The sequence below is a fragment of the Microcaecilia unicolor genome, chromosome 11 (genome assembly GCF_901765095.1).
Source record: "Microcaecilia unicolor chromosome 11, aMicUni1.1, whole genome shotgun sequence".
NCBI classification, from domain to species: Eukaryota; Metazoa; Chordata; class Amphibia; order Gymnophiona; family Siphonopidae; genus Microcaecilia; species Microcaecilia unicolor.
Window position 1 is genome coordinate 128185641 of NC_044041.1, and position 19827 is coordinate 128205467.

At 43.9% G+C, this 19827-nt stretch overlaps 1 protein-coding gene across 2 annotated transcripts in view; it reads right to left on the minus strand.

Moving 5' to 3' along the window:
- Positions 1 to 11659: 11659 nt before the first annotated feature.
- The window catches only part of LOC115479952 (phosphomethylethanolamine N-methyltransferase-like), a 57562-nt gene continuing 49394 nt past the window's right edge, over positions 11660 to 19827 (minus strand). For both annotated transcript variants that reach the window (XM_030218297.1, XM_030218296.1), the window contains exon 12: positions 11660 to 11968. In XM_030218297.1, the coding sequence (XP_030074157.1) occupies positions 11837 to 11968 (132 nt within the window). In that variant the 3' untranslated portion in view covers positions 11660 to 11836. The remainder of the gene's footprint in view (positions 11969 to 19827) is intronic.

Sequence of the window (19827 nt, forward strand, 5' to 3'; positions counted from 1 at the left end):
GAGCAGCAGAATCAGAGACTAGGACCAATATGCATAGAAAAACAAAGTCACCAGACAACAAAGGTAGAAAAAATCATTTTATTTTCATTTTAGTGTTTGGAATATGTCCAATTTGAGAATTTACATCTGCTGTCTTATTTTGCACTGGGTATACTGGAGCTGTAACAGCTTACAGAAATTATTTATAATGAAAAAAAATCACATTTTTTTCTCCTATACTAGTATAATATTTTCAATGATGTCTGTTTATATGCGTCATGGCTGGTATAAGGGGTATGGCTAATGTGGGTGTGGCTATCATAGGGGCAGGGCCATATGTGGTGACCCCCCCCCCCCCCCCCCCCGCCCATAATGAGTACTGGCACCTTTTTTTCTACAAAAAAGCACTGGGGTGAACAAACATGTGGATAAAGGTAAGCCGGTTGATATTGTGTATCTGGATTTTCAGAAGGCGTTTGACAAAGTACCTCATGAAAGACCCCAGAGGAAATTAGAGAGTCATGGGATAGGAGGTAGTGTTCTATTGTGGATTAAAAACTGGTTAAAAGATTAAAAAAGAGAGTAGGGTTAAATGGTCAGTATTCTCAATGGAGAAGGGTAGTTAGTGGGGTTCCCCAGGGGTCCGTGCTGGGACCGCTGCTTTTTAACATATTTATAAATGGCCTAGAGATGGGAGTAACTAGTGAGGTAATTAAATTTGCTGATGACACAAAGATATTCAAAGTTGTTAAATTGCGGGAGGATTGTGAAAAATTACAAGAGGACCTTACAAGACTGGGAGACTGGGTGTCTAAATGGCAGATGACATTTAATGTGAGCAAGTGCAAAGTGAAGCATGTGGGAAAGAGGAACCAGAATTACAGCTTCGTCATGCAAAGTTCCACGTTAGGAGTCACAGACCAAGAAAGGAATCTAGGTGTCGTCGTTGATGATACGTTGAAACCTTCTGCTCAGTGTGCTGCTGCGGCTAAGAAACAAATAGAATGTTAGGTATTATTAGGAAAGGAATGGAAAGCAAAAATGAGGATGCCTTTGTATCGGTCCATGGTGTGACCGCACCTCGAATATTGTGTTCAATTGTGATCGCCGCATCTCAAAAAAGATAAAGTGGAATTAGAAAAGGTACAGAGAAGGGCAACGAAAATGATAAAGGGGATGGGACGACTTCCCTATGAGAAAAGGCTAAAGTGGCTGGGGCTCTTCAGCTTGGAGAAAAGGTGGCTGAGGGGAGATATGATAGAGGTCTATAAAATAATAAGTGGAGTTGAACGGGTAGATGTGAAGTGTCTGTTTACGCTTTCCAAAAATACTATGACTAGGGGGCATGCGATGAAGCTATAATGTAGTAAATTTAAAACCGAGAAAAGTTTTCTTCACTCAACGTGTAATTAAACTCTGGAATTAGTTTCCGGAGAATGTGGTACAGGCGGTTAGCTTAGCGGAGTTTAAAAAAGGTTTGTATGGCTTCCTGAAGAAAAAGTCCATAGACCATTATTAAATGGACTTGGGGAAAATTCACTATTTCTGGGATAAGCAGTATAGAATGTTTTGTACTTTTTGGGGGGATCTTGCCAGTTATTTGTGACCTGGATTGGCCACTGTTGGAAACAGGATGCTGGGCATGATGGACCTTTGGTCTTTCCCAGTATGGCAATACTTATGTAACTCATCACTGTTCTGTTTGGCTGGAGACCAGTAGCCAGTTCAACAAACACAGGAAAGTCCACTGTTCTTATAGGCCATATTCACTGAACAGGAAAATTTTAAGATGAGATGATCCACTGTTTGCATGACGAGGTTTGAAATAACCAAATCCTGTTCCCGGTTTTGCTATTTCATTTGATTTATTGAGAAATCGTCATTTACATCTTGCTTCTGCTTTTCCTTTTAACTGCATGCATCGGATGTAACTTAGTAAAAGTAGTAAACATTGGCAAAATTATTACTTAAGTAAAAGATACAAATGTTATCCTGTACTTCTTTGCAAGTAAAAGTTACCAAAGTAGCAGTTACAAAAACAGGGGGGGGGGGGGGGGGGGGAACTCGCTTGAAGACAACCACAGTAATGTCACCAAAAGCAAGCGTATATCTTGATATGCATTAACACACCATTGAAAGCTTATCGGCAGGCTCGTTATATGAATCGAGACCTATTGTTTGCACCTAAGTCAGTGGAAGGGGAAGACAAGATGGTGTGTGTAATGCGTCACACAGAGGGGGGTGAATAGTTGGCAAATATATTACATAGACACTGGGCACTTTAAATGTGGACATTGTATGATGTGTGACATCACCAGTCTGTTTTTTCTAGCAAAAAAAGGTGCCAGTACTCAAATGCCAGGTCACCCTTCAGGGGTGGGGTGATCACTGAGGGACACACCCCACAATAGCCAGGCCGCCTGCAACCAGTCATAGAATCAATGACAAGGCAGAATTGGTGTGCAGAACCTGAGTTCTTTAATTATAACTTGGGGACCATGGGTCAATTTTAGCAGACAATGGAAAAGGTGCCGGTACTCAGTACCCCCAAGTACCCCCTCAAAAAAAGCCCTGGACATCACCATACTACTACTACTACTACTACTACTACTTAGCATTTCTATAGCGCTGCCAGGGTTACGCAGCGCTGTACAAGTTTAAACATAGGGAAGGACAGTCCCTGCTCAAGAGAGCTTACAATCTAAAGGTAAAAACTATGTAGTCAATGTAGGTATCAGGAATGGGAAGATGGTTAGGCACCAAAAGCAAGAGAGAAGAGATGGGCCTTGAGTAAGGACTTGAAAATGGGCAGCGAGGGCGCATGGCGTATGGGCTCAGGAAGTCTGTTCCAGGCATAAGGTGATGCGAGGCAGAAGGGGCGGAGTCTGGAGTTAGCGGTGGTGGAGAAGGGTACAGAAAGGAGTGATTTGTCCTGAGAGCGGAGGTTACGGGTGGGAACATATGGGGAGAGGAGGGTAGAGAGGTAATGGGGGGCTGCAGATTGAGTGCACTTGAAGGTCAATAGGAGAAGCTTGAACTGTATACGGTAGCGGATCGGGAGCCAGTGAAGCGACTTGAGGAGAGGGACTAATCCAGTTGACCAGAGAATTTACCATTCCATGCGGTACACAGATTGTAGAACATCTTGTGTGGTTTATGCATTGCGTTGCCCATGTCCCAAATTGTATATTGGCAAAACCACCAGACCATTACACATTCGGATCAACGAACACAGACATAGCGTGGTACACCAGAGCACGGGGGCACCGTTGGTCTCTCATTGTACACAATGCTTCTATACGTTGGAAGACTTCTCTGTCAGAGTGATTGACAGCGTGATCCCCAAATTACATGGGGGGAGGACATAAACAGGAGGTTGATCCAGCTTGAGCAACGATGGACATTCCGTTTAAAGTCTACTGAACCGCATGGGCTCAATTCAAAAATTGACTGGACTGCTTTTTTCTGATGGAGTACAGTCATGGGGATACTGACAGTGAGACTTGTTTGTATTGGACTTTTTTGTTCGTCAGTTGTTTTCATGCACACTTTTGATTTTATCGATTCTTTCTCTGGATGAAGTATGGGATTGGAACATTAGGTTGTTCATTAAGTGATCCAGCAGCTGTCATACGGCTGTCAGTTTTCTGACAGGCTCTCCAGCGCGTCTGCATAGACGTCGCTGGCGTGATTTGCCCGTTGTCAAGATCAGCTGTTGGCGACCTGACAGACTTCCCAGTGCTCATGTGTGGGCGTCTAATATATCACTGCTGCCATTTTTTGCTTATTTTGTGCACTTGATTATCAACGGATGCATGTTCTGTCCAGGTCAGTTACTATTGCCGCTTTTCTTTCTTCTTTTTCTGGTTGCTATTGTGGGCACCATGCGAGAGGTTAAGGGGACATTATATGCAATTTTTTTGTTCCCCTGCAGCGCCACTGTGGATTTCGAACTTGCATCAATGAGACTGGTATCCTGTGTCCCCTGAAGAAGCCTTTTGCTGAAACGGGTCCGTCGGGTTTGGATGCCATTCGTGACTACCAGATGCAGTCAAGCACAGTCAGTTAAGTCAAGTTGAATTCGGATTTCAGCATATTAACTACCGTTGGACAGTGGGAGCGCTGGTTACTTTACCATAAGCTTTTGATTTGATTTTTTGGATATTTGTGTATTGCATAAAGAAAAAAATATAAAAAGCTAAATTATTTTTTGCACAAGCTTTTTGGTTGGCTGGGGGTTTTTTGACCGATGATTATACAGTAACGCACTGTAACCAGGATGTACTGCTGAGTCTTGGAGTGGCAGGTTATTACCTTCTGAGGTCTTTTCCCCCTGTTTTGATTTTTTTACCTTTCAATGGTGTGTTAATGCATAGCAAGGTATACGCTCGTTTTTGGTGACATTACAAGTAAAAGTTACACAACTTTTACTTAAGTACACTAACTAGTTACATTTACTTAGTTACTATCCAACACTGATATTCATCTGGTTTAAAAGGGCAGGAGAGGCTCCGTTAACCATTACACTGATGCTCATTGAATGTTTTGTAACCAAGGTTTGCTTATGTGTGTGGGTATATATATATATATATATATATATATATATATATATATATATATACACGCACACACACATAATTGCATACCAACTATGAAAACAGCATTAATGATGGATAAACTCAGGTGATGGTAAAGTTGGCAACAAAAATACATCAATTCTTAAAGTCTCATTCATGTTTAATGCTAATTTCCATTCACATGTATATTTATTTGGCTTAGGTCACATTTCTACTGTATGAGTGTGTGTGTCTCTCTCTCTCTTTCTCTCATATAATGTGTGTGTAGTGTAATGGTTGGCGCTCATTGAATGAAAATATTTTGTAAATTATACATTCATTTATGCTGTTTCCATAGCCGAGTGCATATTGAGCCACAAATACATAGACACATATATCGTTGTTATGTGAGAAAAAGTACTTTTTAAATCAGGGTTTTGCCATATTTGCACAAAGTGCTTGCTGCTCCCATGTTTGTTTTAAACATTTTTTCTTGCTTTGTGACTTTAGATATTGATTGCTGGTGTTCCCACGACAATTGATTGCTGTTCGTGTGTAGAACTGTTGCATTGTTACTTGCTCAATAAAGTCTGACACAGTCAGTGATACCAGGAAGTGCTGATAAAAGAGCAGCTTGAAACATGTTGTTGAGTAAGTTTAGTGTAGCATAAAGATAACAAATATTTGATTTATAAGAACATAAGTATTACCATACTGGGACAGACCAAAGGTCCAACATGCTCACTATCCTATTTCCAACAGTGGCCAATCCAGGTCACAAGTACCTGGCAAGATCCCAAAACAATACAATACATTTTATGCTGCTCATTGTTACTATTATTTTCTATTTGTAATTTATACACAACAGTTGAACAGCATATTGTTCCTTTTTATACTTTAATAAAAAGATTTAAATATAAAATCACAAATGTTCGAGGCTTCTGCAGATGAGAACAGAGCCCACAGGGATGGGGCAGGGATGGGGACAGAACCTGCAGGGATGGGGTCGGAGACAGAGACAGGGCCTGCGGGGACGGGGTGGGGATGGAGACAGAACCCACAGGGATGGGGCGGGAACGGGGGACACATTTTATCCCCATGTCATTCTCTACTTCCAGCTGCTGTCCAATACCCAGACATTGAACACCAGAACCTGGATGTGGCCCCCCTACTATTAAAAAAAACACACACACACACAATAGCCAGCGTTTAAGAAAATATTGACCGCTTTAGGTTAAGTATTCTCCCCTTACATTTTTTTCTTGATATTTAAAAACTTAAGAGAATCAAAAGCCAGAATATTTGTAAGATGAAGAAATATGTGCCAATGAGTTTATGCTTCATGCAGGGGCATTAATGAAAGCACCAGAGGATTAGAAATCCCTTCCATTTGAGCAGAGCGCAGTCTTCAAACTTACTGACTTTTAGGAAATGAGTATTAACATTTTTATTTCCTTGATGTTATTGAATAATTGTTGGGAAGGTAATAAGGGAATTGGGGAGGATTTCAAGTATTTATTTATTTATTTGTTACATTTGTACCTAGGTAACACAAAATAGAGGGAATCACACTGCTGAATTATAGACAATAACAATCAACAAACAGCGGATATCATGTAACAATTGTGAAACAATGAGGAGGAGAGGACCTCAGACAAGAACCACCTTTTCAATCACTTAGATGATATTGGTGTGGTCACAATCATATAATCATAGATCCTTTACCATCCTCCTCCCTCAATCTACATTCGTGTGCTTGTACTCTGTCCTAATGCTATCGCAACATTATCAAAAAGTTTCGCACACTTTCTCGGCAGCTTTAGTGGCGTGCCGGGTGCCCACCACAGTTTGGTGCTACAGGGTGCTCTTCCCCTGACGAAGCCCCAAGCGGCGAAACGGGACCATGGGGGAGCCCCGAGTTGGAGCAGCGATAAGCTAAGTAGCTGTGGGGTCTGATACTTTTTGATAATGTTTGCGATAGCCAGCATTAGGACAGATTACAAGCACACGAATGTAGATTGAGGGAGGAGGATGGTAAAGGACCTATGATTATATGATTGTGACCACACCAATATCATCTAAGTGACTGAAAAGTGTACCCTCCATTTCCCACCTTTTTGCAGGCTCAATGTGGCTTACATAGTACCATGAGGCAGTAGCTACCTCCGGTGGTGAAGCAAATAAAGTCATGTTATAGTCAGTGAGATAAATATATTACAGATACAGTAGGGAATCGTAGAGAAGAGGAGTTATATAAAGTTCATTATACATTTTTGTTTCTTTGTGTTGCTGGGTTAAGGCATTTAAGTTCGGTCAGTAGGGTATGCCTTTTTGAACAAGTTGGTCTTTAGTTATTTCCAGAAGTTGAGGTGGTCATACGTTGTCTTTACGGCTCTTGGGAGTGCATTCCAGAATTGCGTGCTTATATAGGAGAAACTGGATCCATAAATTGATTTGTACTTAAGTCCTTTGCAACTAGGGTGGTGAAGATTTAAGTATGTTCGTAATGATCTGGCTGAGTTTCTGGTTGGCAGGTCTATGAGGTCATACATATATCCCGGGGCATCGCCATAATCTTGTGGACCAGGGTGCAGATTTTGAAAGTAATACGTTCTTTGATTGGGAGCCAATGTAGTTTTTCTAGAAGGGGTTTGGCACTTTCGAATCGCAATTTTCCAAATATAAGCCTGGCTGTTGTGTTTTGAGCGGTCTGTAGCTTCTTTATGAGTTGGTCTTTGCATCCCGCATAAATTCCGTTGCAGTAGTCAGCATGGCTTAGTACCATTGATTGTATCAGGTTGTGGAACATTGCCCTAGGGAAGAATGGTTTTACGCGTTTGAGTTTCCACATTGAGTGGAACATTTTCTTGATCGTACAGTTAACTTGGCTCTTGAATGTAAGGTTCCTGTCGATTGTGACACCAAGGATTTTCAGGTTATCTGAGTTAGGCAGGGTGTAATCTGGGGTGATTAAGTTTGTAGGTATTCTCATGTAGTATTGGGATGAGAGGATAAGGCAATGTGTTTTTTTCTGTATTGAGTTTTAGTTGGAATGCATTTGCCCATGAGTTCATGGTGTGCAAGCCGAGGTTGATTTCGTTGGTGATTTCTGCCAAATCATGTTTGAAAGGAATGTATATTGTAACGTTATCTGCATAGATGAATGGGTTGAGGCCCTAGATAGATAAGGACTTGGCTAGTGGGGTCATCATTAGGTTGAAAACGATCAGTGAAAGTGGTGATCCTTGAGGTACTCCACAGTCTGCTTTCCACAGCGATGATATAGTTGAATTTGATTTCACTTGGTATGTTCTGATGGTTATAGTTAATATTCAGTGTGGTTTAATTGGGCAGGAGACTCCTGCTGGATCAAACAATGCAGACTGGGCTGGGGGCAGATATTCAGCAGCATTTAATGGGAGAGTGCTGCTAAATAACCTTCTCCGATAGCTGTGGCATTCATCACTTAGTGCCACAGCACAGCTGGGAGTTATCCAGGTCCTGCCAATATTCAGTGGTGATACTGGACCTCCAGCCCTTTAGGGAGGTCAGGTTTGCCTCTGTTCAGGGAGGTCAGGGGAGGGGGATGGGGAGTGCTAGACCACTAGGGGGGTATCAGGTGCTGTGTGGGTGCCCGGGGTGTTGGGTGTTGTGTCAGGGGAGTTGGGGAGCACTAGATCACCAGGGGGTGTTGGGCACTGTGTCGAGGTGGAATGGGGCTCTCCAATCCTGTTTGACAGGTCGGGGCTTTTTTTTTTTTTACAGCCCCGACCTGTCAAACTACTACTGCAGAAAGATTGTGCCTTGGGCATCCTCCTGCAGAAGTACCCTATGATCAGAGGTAATAGCGTGCCTAAATTTGCATGCTATTAGCTCTCATCATAGGGGCATTAATACCCCGCGCTGTTCCAGTGCTAATTTTAGAGTGCTTTTTAGAACAGCATGGAGCTTCTGATCATCAGCCAATTAATGTATTATCCACAATGATACCAAGATCTAATTTTTTTTTTTTTTTTTGGGGGGGGGGAAGGGGTGGTAATTCCTAGCTCCACAGCAATTTGTACCTGTACTTTGAATTATTTTTTCCTACATGCATTACTTTGTATTTGCCCATAATAAATTTGCTTGTGAGGTAGGTGGTATATTTAATTAATAAACGATAAGCAATACTAAAACGGTCAGTGGTTTTTATCATAAAGCAAATGGAGACAGATTTAAAGATCTCAATATGTATTCTTTGGCAGACAAGACAGGAGGGGAAGATAAGAGACTTTTATTTTCTATTTTGTAATGTATGTGGAGTGTTTGGCCTTGTTGACTGTGATCTTTAATTTTTTATGGCGTTCCTTTCCCTATTTTATAAATTTTTATTCTAAACCACTTTGGTCACTTATGAAAAGTGGTATATCAAGACAATTGAAACTATTAAAGACCCGTGTGGCACAAATGCATAGGAGGCAAGTCTCTTTCAATAGAAATGAAGCTCTGGAACGAGGGGGCATAAGATGAAGGTGAAAGGGGATAGACTCAGAAGTAACTTGAGGAAACACTTCTTCACAAAAAGGTTGGTGAATTCATGGAATGGCATTCTCATGGAGGTGGTGGAGACAAAGACTGTATCTGAATTCAAGCAAGCTTGGGCCATGTACATAGGATCTCTAAGGGCTCCTTTTATAAAACTGCACTAGCGATTCTGGCGCAGCATATGCGACAAAGCCCATTACGTTCCTATGGGCTTCATCACATTTGCTGCACCAGAATTGCTAGCGCGGCTTTGTAAAAGAAGCCCTAAGGGAGGGCAAGGGGTAGTAGATGTTATGGATGGGCAGATTGGATAGGCCATATGGTCTTTATCTGCCTTTATTTTTTTCTGTTTCTATGTAAGGTTCTTCTGCAAGTCCTCACAATCTTGTCATTTTAATGATTTGAAATAACTTTGTCTCATCTGCAGATTTGATTACCTCATTCATATCTGCAGATCATGGCTGAATATATGAAACACCACCAATTCCAGTACAGACCTTGTGGTACTACAGCAGGAATTCTCAGCCCCGTCCTTGGGATATACCCAGCTGGTCAGGTTTTCAGGAGATTTTACATCTATTTTTCTAAAATCAATGTTCATGCTGCACATAAATGTCCATTTTTTTCATGTATTTTAGAACAGGCTGTATGTCAGCAGATCTTGTTCTAAGATACTAGTAGAACTTAAGATGGCCCAACATGGATGTCTAAATTCCAGTTCTATGTACTTTCAAAAATGCTGCTTCATGTCAACCCTCTTATCATTATCTACTTCTGTTTTAAAAGAATAGTGAGACTTGCCTTTTTCATGCCAATTCATTCCCATTAAGCCTCGCCTGTGTATATTGTCAGCAATTTTGCTCTTTACTTTTGTTGCCTCATCCTTGGGCTGGAATTGGCTCACTTAACATGTAAAGGGGACGGACCTCCCTTATTCTCAGGCTGAGACCACTCACCTGCCTAATCTTGATCAGGTATCCTCTCAGCTGGAAGATACCTGCCTCTTGTGCTAATGCACTTCCAGAGCTGATTATAGTACCTGGATGACAACATTATTGACACAGACAGATCCCAAGGATGTGCTGAAACCCATCACGGCACACAGCTTATAGACTGCTGGAGGGGCTAATGTCTGATTCAGGAAAGGGAAAAGAGGTTGCGTGGTTGGCACTGCCTCCCTGTTATATTCTGGATGCTGCATATGAGCAGTGATGAGAGGATTGACAAATTACAGTCCTATCCTATGGTACCTGTTACTGGGCCCCCCCTCCCCCCTCCCCCAAACACCCAGCTCTACCAATTACCAGCACTTCCACACTCAAAAGCACAACCCAGGTACTACGGTAATTTATTAAAGGTCATTGAAGAGAGAAGTGGAGGAGTGGCCTAGTGGTTAGGGTGGTGGACTTTGGTCCTGGGGAACTGAGGAACTGAGTTCAAGATTGCCAAGTGGGCGGTTTTACTGCCCAATTGGGCGGGTTTTCGCCAGCGGCGGCGGGAAAATTTCACGGGATGCGGTTTTTTGGGCGGTTTTCCCGTCGCCGCTGTGCGAGTCCAGCGGTTTTTTCCAGGGCTTCTATTGGTCCAATTCAGTCCAAGAGAAGCTTTTCCGGGGCTTCTAGTGGTCCAAATTGGACCAATAGAAGCCTTTTAGGGGCGGGGCTGACGTCAGGGATGACGTAGGGGCAGGGCTAGTGACATGGGAGGCGGGGTTCAGTGACACAGAAGACGGGGATTGGGTACGGGCGGGTTTACTGCTGTTTTGGGCTGGGAAAATTTTTCCCAGCTGGCAACCCTGCGTGAGTTCAATTCCCACTTCAGGCACAGGCAGCTCCTTGTGACTCTGGGCAAGTCACTTAACCCTCCATTGCCCCATGTAAGCCGCATTGAGCCTGCCATGAGTGGGAAAGCGCGGGGTACAAATGTAACAAAAAAAAAAGTAATGGTACCATCATGTGGTAAAGAGGAGAAAACACCTGGACAGTTAAGTAGGAGAAGCTTGCATTTAAATCATCATCCTCTCTTTCCCCTGCCCTTCCCTTCCCTCCCCTCCCTCTGTCCTTTCTTACTCTTGATTGCCTGGTGTGTTTCCTAACTTTCCTATTGGAATAGTGTAGTTGTTTTTCTATTCTATTACTTGGTGTCTTTAGTCTGTAAACCATCCCGTTCTGCAAGTCAGCTTGCGTGGTATAGCAAGTTTTTAATAAACTATAAGCGATCTAGTCAAGATTTCTGGTTAGCCCCATGCTAGAAGTAAAAGCACACTAACGCAAGCCCTTTGAAGACCACAACTGGGATGAACATTGATTTAGCAGCAAGAAAGGTATCAAACTTTGGAGTAATTCGTATCTCAGGCTGGCTTTGTGCCAGGGCACTGCATGATGGCAGCAGGAACACCAGAGAGGACCCTTCCTTCTGGCAGCAGATCATGTTCACTGCAAAGCAGAAAATGAGTTTAAAAATAAAACTTCAGATAAAGGCTGTGTGTGGCAGGACACAGTGGCCCTGTAATGGCTATCCCACAATGGATCTATCTGTCTGCACGGCTTCACTGCATAAAAGTAGGCTTGAACTCTTCAATCCACCCTCTCATGCCTCTCTGACAGACATAGTAGATTTCTATTTTATTAATAATATTATTATTAATTCCAAGCATTGCATAATATGTATTAAGTCTTTTGGTAATGTAGAAATCATAGATCCTACAATTCAACAGCCCCGGGGGCGGGGACAAGATCATAGCTTCAAAACTGAAGTAGAGGGAAGAGGATGAGATCCTAGTCAGCAGAGATGAGATTGTGTGGTTTCTCAGCATAGAAGAAGCCCCAGCGCTGATCACCTATCTTGCAACGATGGAGTTTTTCCTTCCAGCTCTCCGCAATGTAAATGTAATCCTCCTCTGAGAACATCTGAAGAGAAGGGGAAAAAAATAAGAAAATACAGGAAAGAAACATCTACTAAATGAAGCAGTTCTGGAGCCAATTTTTCCAGCAAAGAAAACAGCTGAGAAGTGTCACCACCTCCACTGTCCTCCCCTCACTTCATAGGTAGTGGACAGCAGCCAGTAAGGACCGTTGGGCCCACCCAACTGCCTCTATACTATAATGTCCCCCCCCCCCCCCTCCTAGATCTCCTCTCATTCCTCACTCCTTACCCATATTGCCATCTTTAGTTTCTACACTTAGCCTACAGGGATGGCATCATGACTCCCGTTGCTCCTCTTTGTATGGCTAGAGAGATTCTGGGCATTTGCCACCCTCCCATAGAGGAGCAAACCACTGGTGTAGGCCTCCAACCTCACACTCCCATACCTACCAACTCTCCTGCATTCATCAGGTTTTCTCTCCTACTCCTGCAAAAGACAGTGACACTCCTGCTATGCTACAGACCCCAAATCCTTAACAAGCAAATAAGCTGTTTTTTTAGTGGTTCCATTGCCTTCCAGGCAGAGGGGGCATGCTCCCCCCCAGCAGCAGCAGCAGAGGCACCTGATCTACTGGAGCATACATATGCAGGGGCATTTTTGAAAGGGACGTCCAAGTTGCGATTTGGACATCCTTGCAAAACGGCAAAATCCAGGGGTGGGGAAACCCATATTTTCTAAACAAGATGGACATCCATCTTTTGTTTCAAAAATACCGGTAGGGACATCCAAATCCTTAAATTTGGATGTCCCTAGATTTGGTCGTCCCTAGACATGGACATTTCGGACTTTCAGCAATATTCGAAACCAAAGACGTCCATGTCAAAAACAGCCAAAAACTTTGGTCATGGGAGGAGCCAGCATTTGTAGTGCACTGGTCCCCCTGACATGCCAGGACACCAACTGGGCACCCTAGGGGGGCACTGCAGTGGACTTCATAAATTGCTCCCAGGAACATAGCTCCCTTACCTTCGGTGCTGAGCCCCCCCAAAACCCACTACCCACAACTGTACACCACTACCATAGCCCTTACGGGTGAAGGGGGGCACCTATATTTGGGTACAGTGGGTTTGTGGTGGGTTTTGGAGAGCTTGCTGCTTCCTCCACAAATGTAACAGGTGGGGGGGGGGGGGGGGTATGGGCCTGGGTCCGCCTGTCTGAAGTGCACTGCAGTACCCACTAAAACTGCTCCAGCGACCTGCATGCACTGTCATGAACCTGAGTATGACATCTAAGACTAGCACGATTTATTTTTAAAGATGTTTTTTGAGGGTGGGAGGGGGTTAGTGACTACTGGGGGAGTAAGGGAAGTCATCCCCGATTCTCTCCGGTGGTCATCTGGTCATTTTGGGCACCTTTTTGTGTCTTAGTCATAATAAAAACAGGTCCGGGTGAAAACATCCAAGTGTTCGTCAGGGACGTCCTTGTTTTTTCAAGGACGTCCAAGTCCCACCTTCACTACGCCTCTGACATACCCCGTTGAACTTTGGCAGTCCTTGTGACGGAGTGCAGTTGGAGACATCCTAAATTGGGTTTCAATTATACCGAGTTCGATGTCCCTGGGAAGCAGAGGCGTATCTGGACTCGGGCGGTGGGGGGGCACATTTTAGCCCCACCCCTGCAGCCACCAATCCCCCCCCCGCCCCCCGCCATTACCGATCCCCCCCCCCCCCAACGACTCTCTCCACCCCCCCTCCCGCCTCCAACCCTCCCCCATTGCCGTCGCTTACCTTTGCTGGCGGGGGACCCCAACCCCCCGCCAGCCGAGGTCCTCTCTTCCGTTGCAGGCTGCAAGTTGCAAAGCTTCCTGTTCTTCTGAGTCTGATGTCCTGCATGTACAACTCAGTTTCAAATTCAGAGTCTGACATCCTGCACGTTGTACGTGCAGGACGTCAGACTTAGAAGAATAGGAAGCTTTGCAACTTGCAGCCTGCAACAGAAGAGATGACCTCTGCTGGCGGGGGTTGGGGTCCCCCGCCAGCAAAGATCGGCGACAGGTTGGCTGCGGGAGGGGGAGTGGAGAGGGTCGGCGGTAGGGGGGTCTAGGCCAAAATCTGCGGGGCCCAGGCGCCTGTGGCCCCACGCAGATACGCCCCTCCTGGAGAGGAGGACATCCATCTTCCGATTTATGTCGAAAGATGGACGTCCTTTTTGGAAAATGAGCCCCACACTGTTACCCAAACCTCCACATACCGGGCATTTGCAGCAGCTGATGGGCCAAATTTTGGGTTTGTTTTTTTTTTTATTTAATTGTGCATGCAGTGAAATAGCTAAACACTGCATCTGAATTCATTTTAATGATGTGTGGTCAGGGTTTTCACACTAGTTAACACATGTACTGAAACCCCGTCTGCAGTGCTAGCTCATGGTACTGAACTGTTAAACCCATGGTAATCTTTCTGCATCAGCGCCAGAAACTTTAGTGGAAAACAGCTGAATTGTTGCTTAAGTACAATAAAGGAATAGGGAGTGTGCTGGATCTGAATACTAGTAAGACTACCCATTCCTGGGAAAGTAGCAAATTACACTGAATGGTGTGATGAATGACGTTATGCCTTAAAATGAAGTTGTATGATCACTGGGGGTTATGTTGGAATTTTCTATCATATCCCTAGTTCCTGCTATTCCTCCCCTCAGGACATTTTGAGTGCCTTCAGCTTCTCTCTGAAGGGGCAGTTCTGTAGGCCATGGACCATTCCGGGTGCCTTCCTCTGAACAACAGCCAGTGGAAGCATAGAGCTCAAGCAAAAGAGATTTGTGATTACCGTATTTTTCGGACTATAAGACGCACTTTTTTCCCCCCAAAGTTGGGAGGAAAATGGGGGGTGCGTCTTATAGTCCGAAGGTAGCAAGGTCCGATTTCAGGATCGCCCTCCCCTACTCACGTCATGCGATGTTCTCTGGTGGTCTAGTGACGTCGGGGCAGGAAAGAGCCCTCTCTTTCCTGCCCAGCGCGCTGCTCTCCGTCCTCCTGTATGCTGCCTGACTGATGGTCTCGGCGAGATTCAAAATGGCCACCGAGAATTGAAGTCTCGGCGGCCATTTTGAATCTCGCCCGTTTCATTTGTTTCGGAAACGGGCCTTTTTTACTAGTGAAGAAATGTTTATAGAAATTAGGAAAGCTAGCAAATTGGGCACAGTATAAAAATGGGTGATTTCAATTACCCCTATACTGACTGGATAAATGATACATCAGGGGGCACTTGGGAGATAAAAGTCCTAGATGCAATAAATTACTGCGTTTTGGAGCACCTGGTCCAGGAACCAACAAGAGAGGGAGCCATTTTAGATCTAGTTCTTAGTGGAATACAGGGTTATAGTATGAGAGATAAAGGTGTTGGATCCACTGGAAAACGGTGATCACAATATGATCAAGTTTGAACTATCTTGAGTGAAGCCACAAAGGAAATCTGCTATAGCAGCATTTAATTTTCAATAAAATGAGGAAAATGGTTAAAAAGAAATTAAAGAGGACCATCTGCAAAGGTTAGGACTTTAAATCAGGAATGGACATCGTTTAAAAATCTTGGAAGCCAGACCAGATGCATTCCATGTATTTACAAAGGTGGAAAGAAGAGAAAACAACAGCCAGCATAGTTAAAAGGTAAAGTGAAAGAGGTTATTAGAGCCAAAAGAATGTCCTGCAGAGAATGCAAAAAGGACCCAAATGAAGAAAATAAGATGCAACATAAGCACTGGCAAGTTAGATGCAAAGAATTGATAAAGAAGGCTAAAACATGAAGAGAACCTTGCCGCAGATGCAAAAACTCGCATTAACAACTTTTTCAGGTACATCAGAAGCAGAAAACCTGCAAGGGAATCTGTGGGAACGTTAGATCATAAAGGAGCAAGAGGAAATTACATCACTAGCAACAATGGCAGCATGATCTGCTAGCTCCGGAGCCACCCACCTTCTATTGTGTGCTTTGTGCTTCTTTTGTGGCTTGTTTTTGTGCTCTGCGGGGGTTTTGAGTATTGTTGGCAGTAGGGAGGACGACTTCACCATAAGCGGCAGCAGTGGCGTAGCCAGACTGCCAATTTTGGGTGGGCCTGAACCCAAAGTGGGTGGGCACAAAATTTTCTCTCTACCCCCCTCACACTCAGATACATTTGTCACACAGGGTAAAGTGCTGCTTTTCAGTGCATCAGATTTCAGACAATTTATTTAATAGCCTAACATCCTTTTCAGTGAGCTTTCAGAGGCCAAAACCTCCTGCCTCAGGTCAGTATAATGCTGTTACGGTATCCTCTCCTGACCTAAGGAAGGAAGTATTGGTCTCTGAAACTTCATTAACACAGGTACCATATTACTTTATCCTAAATTAAAAATACAATTATTTTCTTTACCTTTGTTGTATGGCCATTTACTTTTTCTCATTGTGTTGCTCCCAGTCTCTAGATTCTGCTTTCCTTCGTTTTCACTTAACTCTTCTGCCAGGGTTTCCTGGCCATTTGTCATTTTTCTCTCCTTTTTCTTTGCTTTCTTCAATATTTTTCTGCCTCTCTCTCTCTGTCCAGATTTAATTCATTCTTACTATCCATTCTTTAATTTCCTTCATCTACTTATGGCTTTTCATCTTTTTCTGACCCTTGTTCTCCCCATGCCCCTTCCTCTTATTCTCCAGTCTTTCACTACTCTCCTTTTCCATCCAGCAGCTCTCTTCTTTCTCTCCCCATCCTTCCAGTGTCTCCCCTCTCTCTCCCCATCCTTCCAGTAGTCTCCCCTCTTTCTTTCTGCATCCTTCCATCCAGTGTCACCGCTTTCTCTTCCCATCCTTCCACCCATCTACCCTCTCTCCTGATCCTTCCATCTAATGTCTCTCTCTCCCTCCTTCTAACCAGTGTCTATCTCTCTACCCTTTTCTGTTCAGTGTCCCTTCTCTCTCCACATCCTTCCAGTCTCTCCCCTTTCTCTCTGCATCCTTTCATCCATCTCCCCTCTCTCTCCCTATCCTTCCATCCAGTGTCTCTCTCCCTCTCCATCCGTTTTCCCTCTTTCTCTGCCATCCTTCCATCTGTATTCCCTCTTTCTCTCCCCATCCTTCCGTTTTACCTCTTTCTCCCCAGTCCCCATCCTGCCATCCGTTTTACCTCCCGATTCAGGCCAGCCAGCCCCAGCTACAAAAAGCAGCAGCGCTCAGCTGATTGAGCTGAGCGCCGCCACCAACGTTAAAGACGAGAAAAAAATGTTTTTAAAAAAAGCGCGGCACCACAGGCAGCCTCGAAGCATTGGCTGCTGGCTCTGCAGGCTCCTCCCGTCTCTTATGTCACTGCCCCTGGAGTGAAGCAGGGGCAGTGACGTAAGAGATGGGAGGAGCCTGCAGAGCCAATGCTTTGAGACTGCCTGCGGTGCTGCGCTTTTTTTTTTTTTTTTACATTTTTTCTTGTTAACGTTGGCGGCGGCGGCGCTCAGCTCAGTCGGCTGAGCGCTTCTTTTTGTAGCGCCGGCCCTGCTGCTCAACAGGAAAAGCAGCAGTGGCCGGCAATGGGACCAATGGGAGTGGGCGGGCCAGAGCTGAAATTGGGTGGGCCTGGGCCCACCCGTAGCTACGCCCCTGGGGCAATGTGGGAAGCTTAAGGGGGGCTCAGGACCCCTAATGTTTGTATGTTCAGAGCACCCCTTTGGATAATGAAACAAGGGTTACCTGTAAGATTTATTTCATCCCCCCTAACTATTTTGTGTGCTGATTTCAGCCCTGGCTTACAGGCTACAGGGTGTAATTGTGAAATAAGTAGTAGTAGTATAGTTATTTTAGGTTATCATCATTTCTATAGCGCTACAAGGCCTACACAGCACATACTCCCACACTTCCCTTATCAGACTGGGTCCAAACATGTTTATGCATCAAAGTGTGACAACTTGGGCAGTCATGGGGGCAGGGGTGGGGAAATTGGGAAGTGGTACTTTTGCAACAGAGTGTAGGTGTGCTGGAAGGAGTCTAGAGACTGTTATAGAAGTTTGCTCAAGACCAGGGAGAGGGAAAACAGAATGTGAAAGGAAAACCTGTGCATTCATGTATTTCTGCTGATATGGCTTATGTAAGGGTCGTGACCTAAGGCATGACATTATACAAACAATTTACTGATTTTATTATGTTTTTAAGAGAGAACAGAAAAGAGAGTATATTCGTTTAGATGACGTTCTTTTTATATTATTCTGCTTAGGCTTCTACTTTACAGGATAAAGAATATAATCTTTATAGAAGCTGGATTTGTTTTTCAGACAGTTTGTTAGTCATAGAGGTCAGATGGGGGTGGGGGTGGGGGTGAAGATAGCATGACAATCAGGCTCATTTTCAAAAGAGAAAAACGTCCAAAAAGTGACAAATCTGCATTTGGACATTTATCTCACACAGACATCCAAATCAGTATTTTCGAAACCTATTTTTAGACGTCTTTCTCTGAAGTCCGTCAGAAGGACATCTAAATCTCAAGGGGGCATGTCAGGGGTGTGTTCAAGGCAGGACTTGGGCGTTGCTAAGACTTAGATGTCTTTCAGCCATAATGGAACAAAACAAAAACGTCCAAGACATTTTGAGCTAGACCTGTTTTTTTATTATTTATTACATTTGTATCCCACATTTTCCCACCTATTTGCAGGCTCAATGTGGCTTACATAGTACCGTAAAAGGTGTTCGCCAACTCCGGTAGAGAACAAATACAAAGTGATGTTGTGGTAGAGTAAGGTTCATATGTTACAGACACATTAGGGAATCGTAGAGAGGAAGAGTTATGTTATGTTCATTACGAGCTTTGGTTTCTTTTTATAATGAATAGCTGCAGTGGGAATTACTTCCCCAGGATCAAAGACTGCTGCACTAACCACTAGGCTACTCCTCTACTCCACACAAGCGGTGCCCCAAATGATCAGATGACCACCTCCCCTTACTCCCCCAAATCACAAAACATTTTTCCAAACAGCATTTTCAAAAGGAAGAGAGACTTTCTTTTGTAGAAAATGACCTTTCCTGTTCTGATTTTGGACGTTTTCCAAAAATCGTCCAAATTCAGACTTAGATGTCATATCCAAAAATGCGCCTTGTGCATTTGACTTGCCCAAAGTCACAAGGAGCAGCAGCAGTGGGAATTGAACCCATGTTGCCAGGATCAAAGCCCACTGCACTAACCATTAAGCCACTCCTCCTCTGTTTTGCATGTCTGACATCCAAATCACAAAACGTCCATAGCATTTTCGAACACAAAAGATAGATGTCTTTTTCGAAAATGACCTTTCCTGTTCAGAATTTGGACGTTTTTGTAAAACAGCCAAATTCTGATTTAGATGTTCTATCGAAAATGCCCCTCTTTGTGACTCAGGAGGCGTAACTGCTATTCTAGGAATTAGGGTATGGACTGAAAATTGATAGGATAGAAGTCAGATGTCTTGGAATAAGTAGGTAGATGATTGGTTAGTGGGATAAGATGATGATTGATTTCCTGCTTATTGTGCTAAATCAAAATCGTATAAAAATGAGGGAAATTTATGTAGTGGGGGCTTCCTTGTTCCCAGGGCAGTGAACTGGAATGGAGACAAGGGAGTCTCTCTAACCATTTCTTTTCTGCATTTCAGACTTCCTATAAGCCTCTGCTTGAGCAACTATTTACTTGTTTCTAGAATAAACTTTTCACTTATAAGTATTTGTTTTATTAGTTTAAGAAAACAAACCTAAGAATGTGGATGTTCTAGCAGTAATCAGTTGGGGTTTGGCTAATGTGTGCAGACCCCAACAGCAACCTATATACAGAATCTGGGGGGAACCTGTTGCATTATTTTGGTGCACTGTTTTTTGAGTTTTTTGGCATGTACGTTTCTGGCATGTATTCAGTGTGCATAACACCATCAGT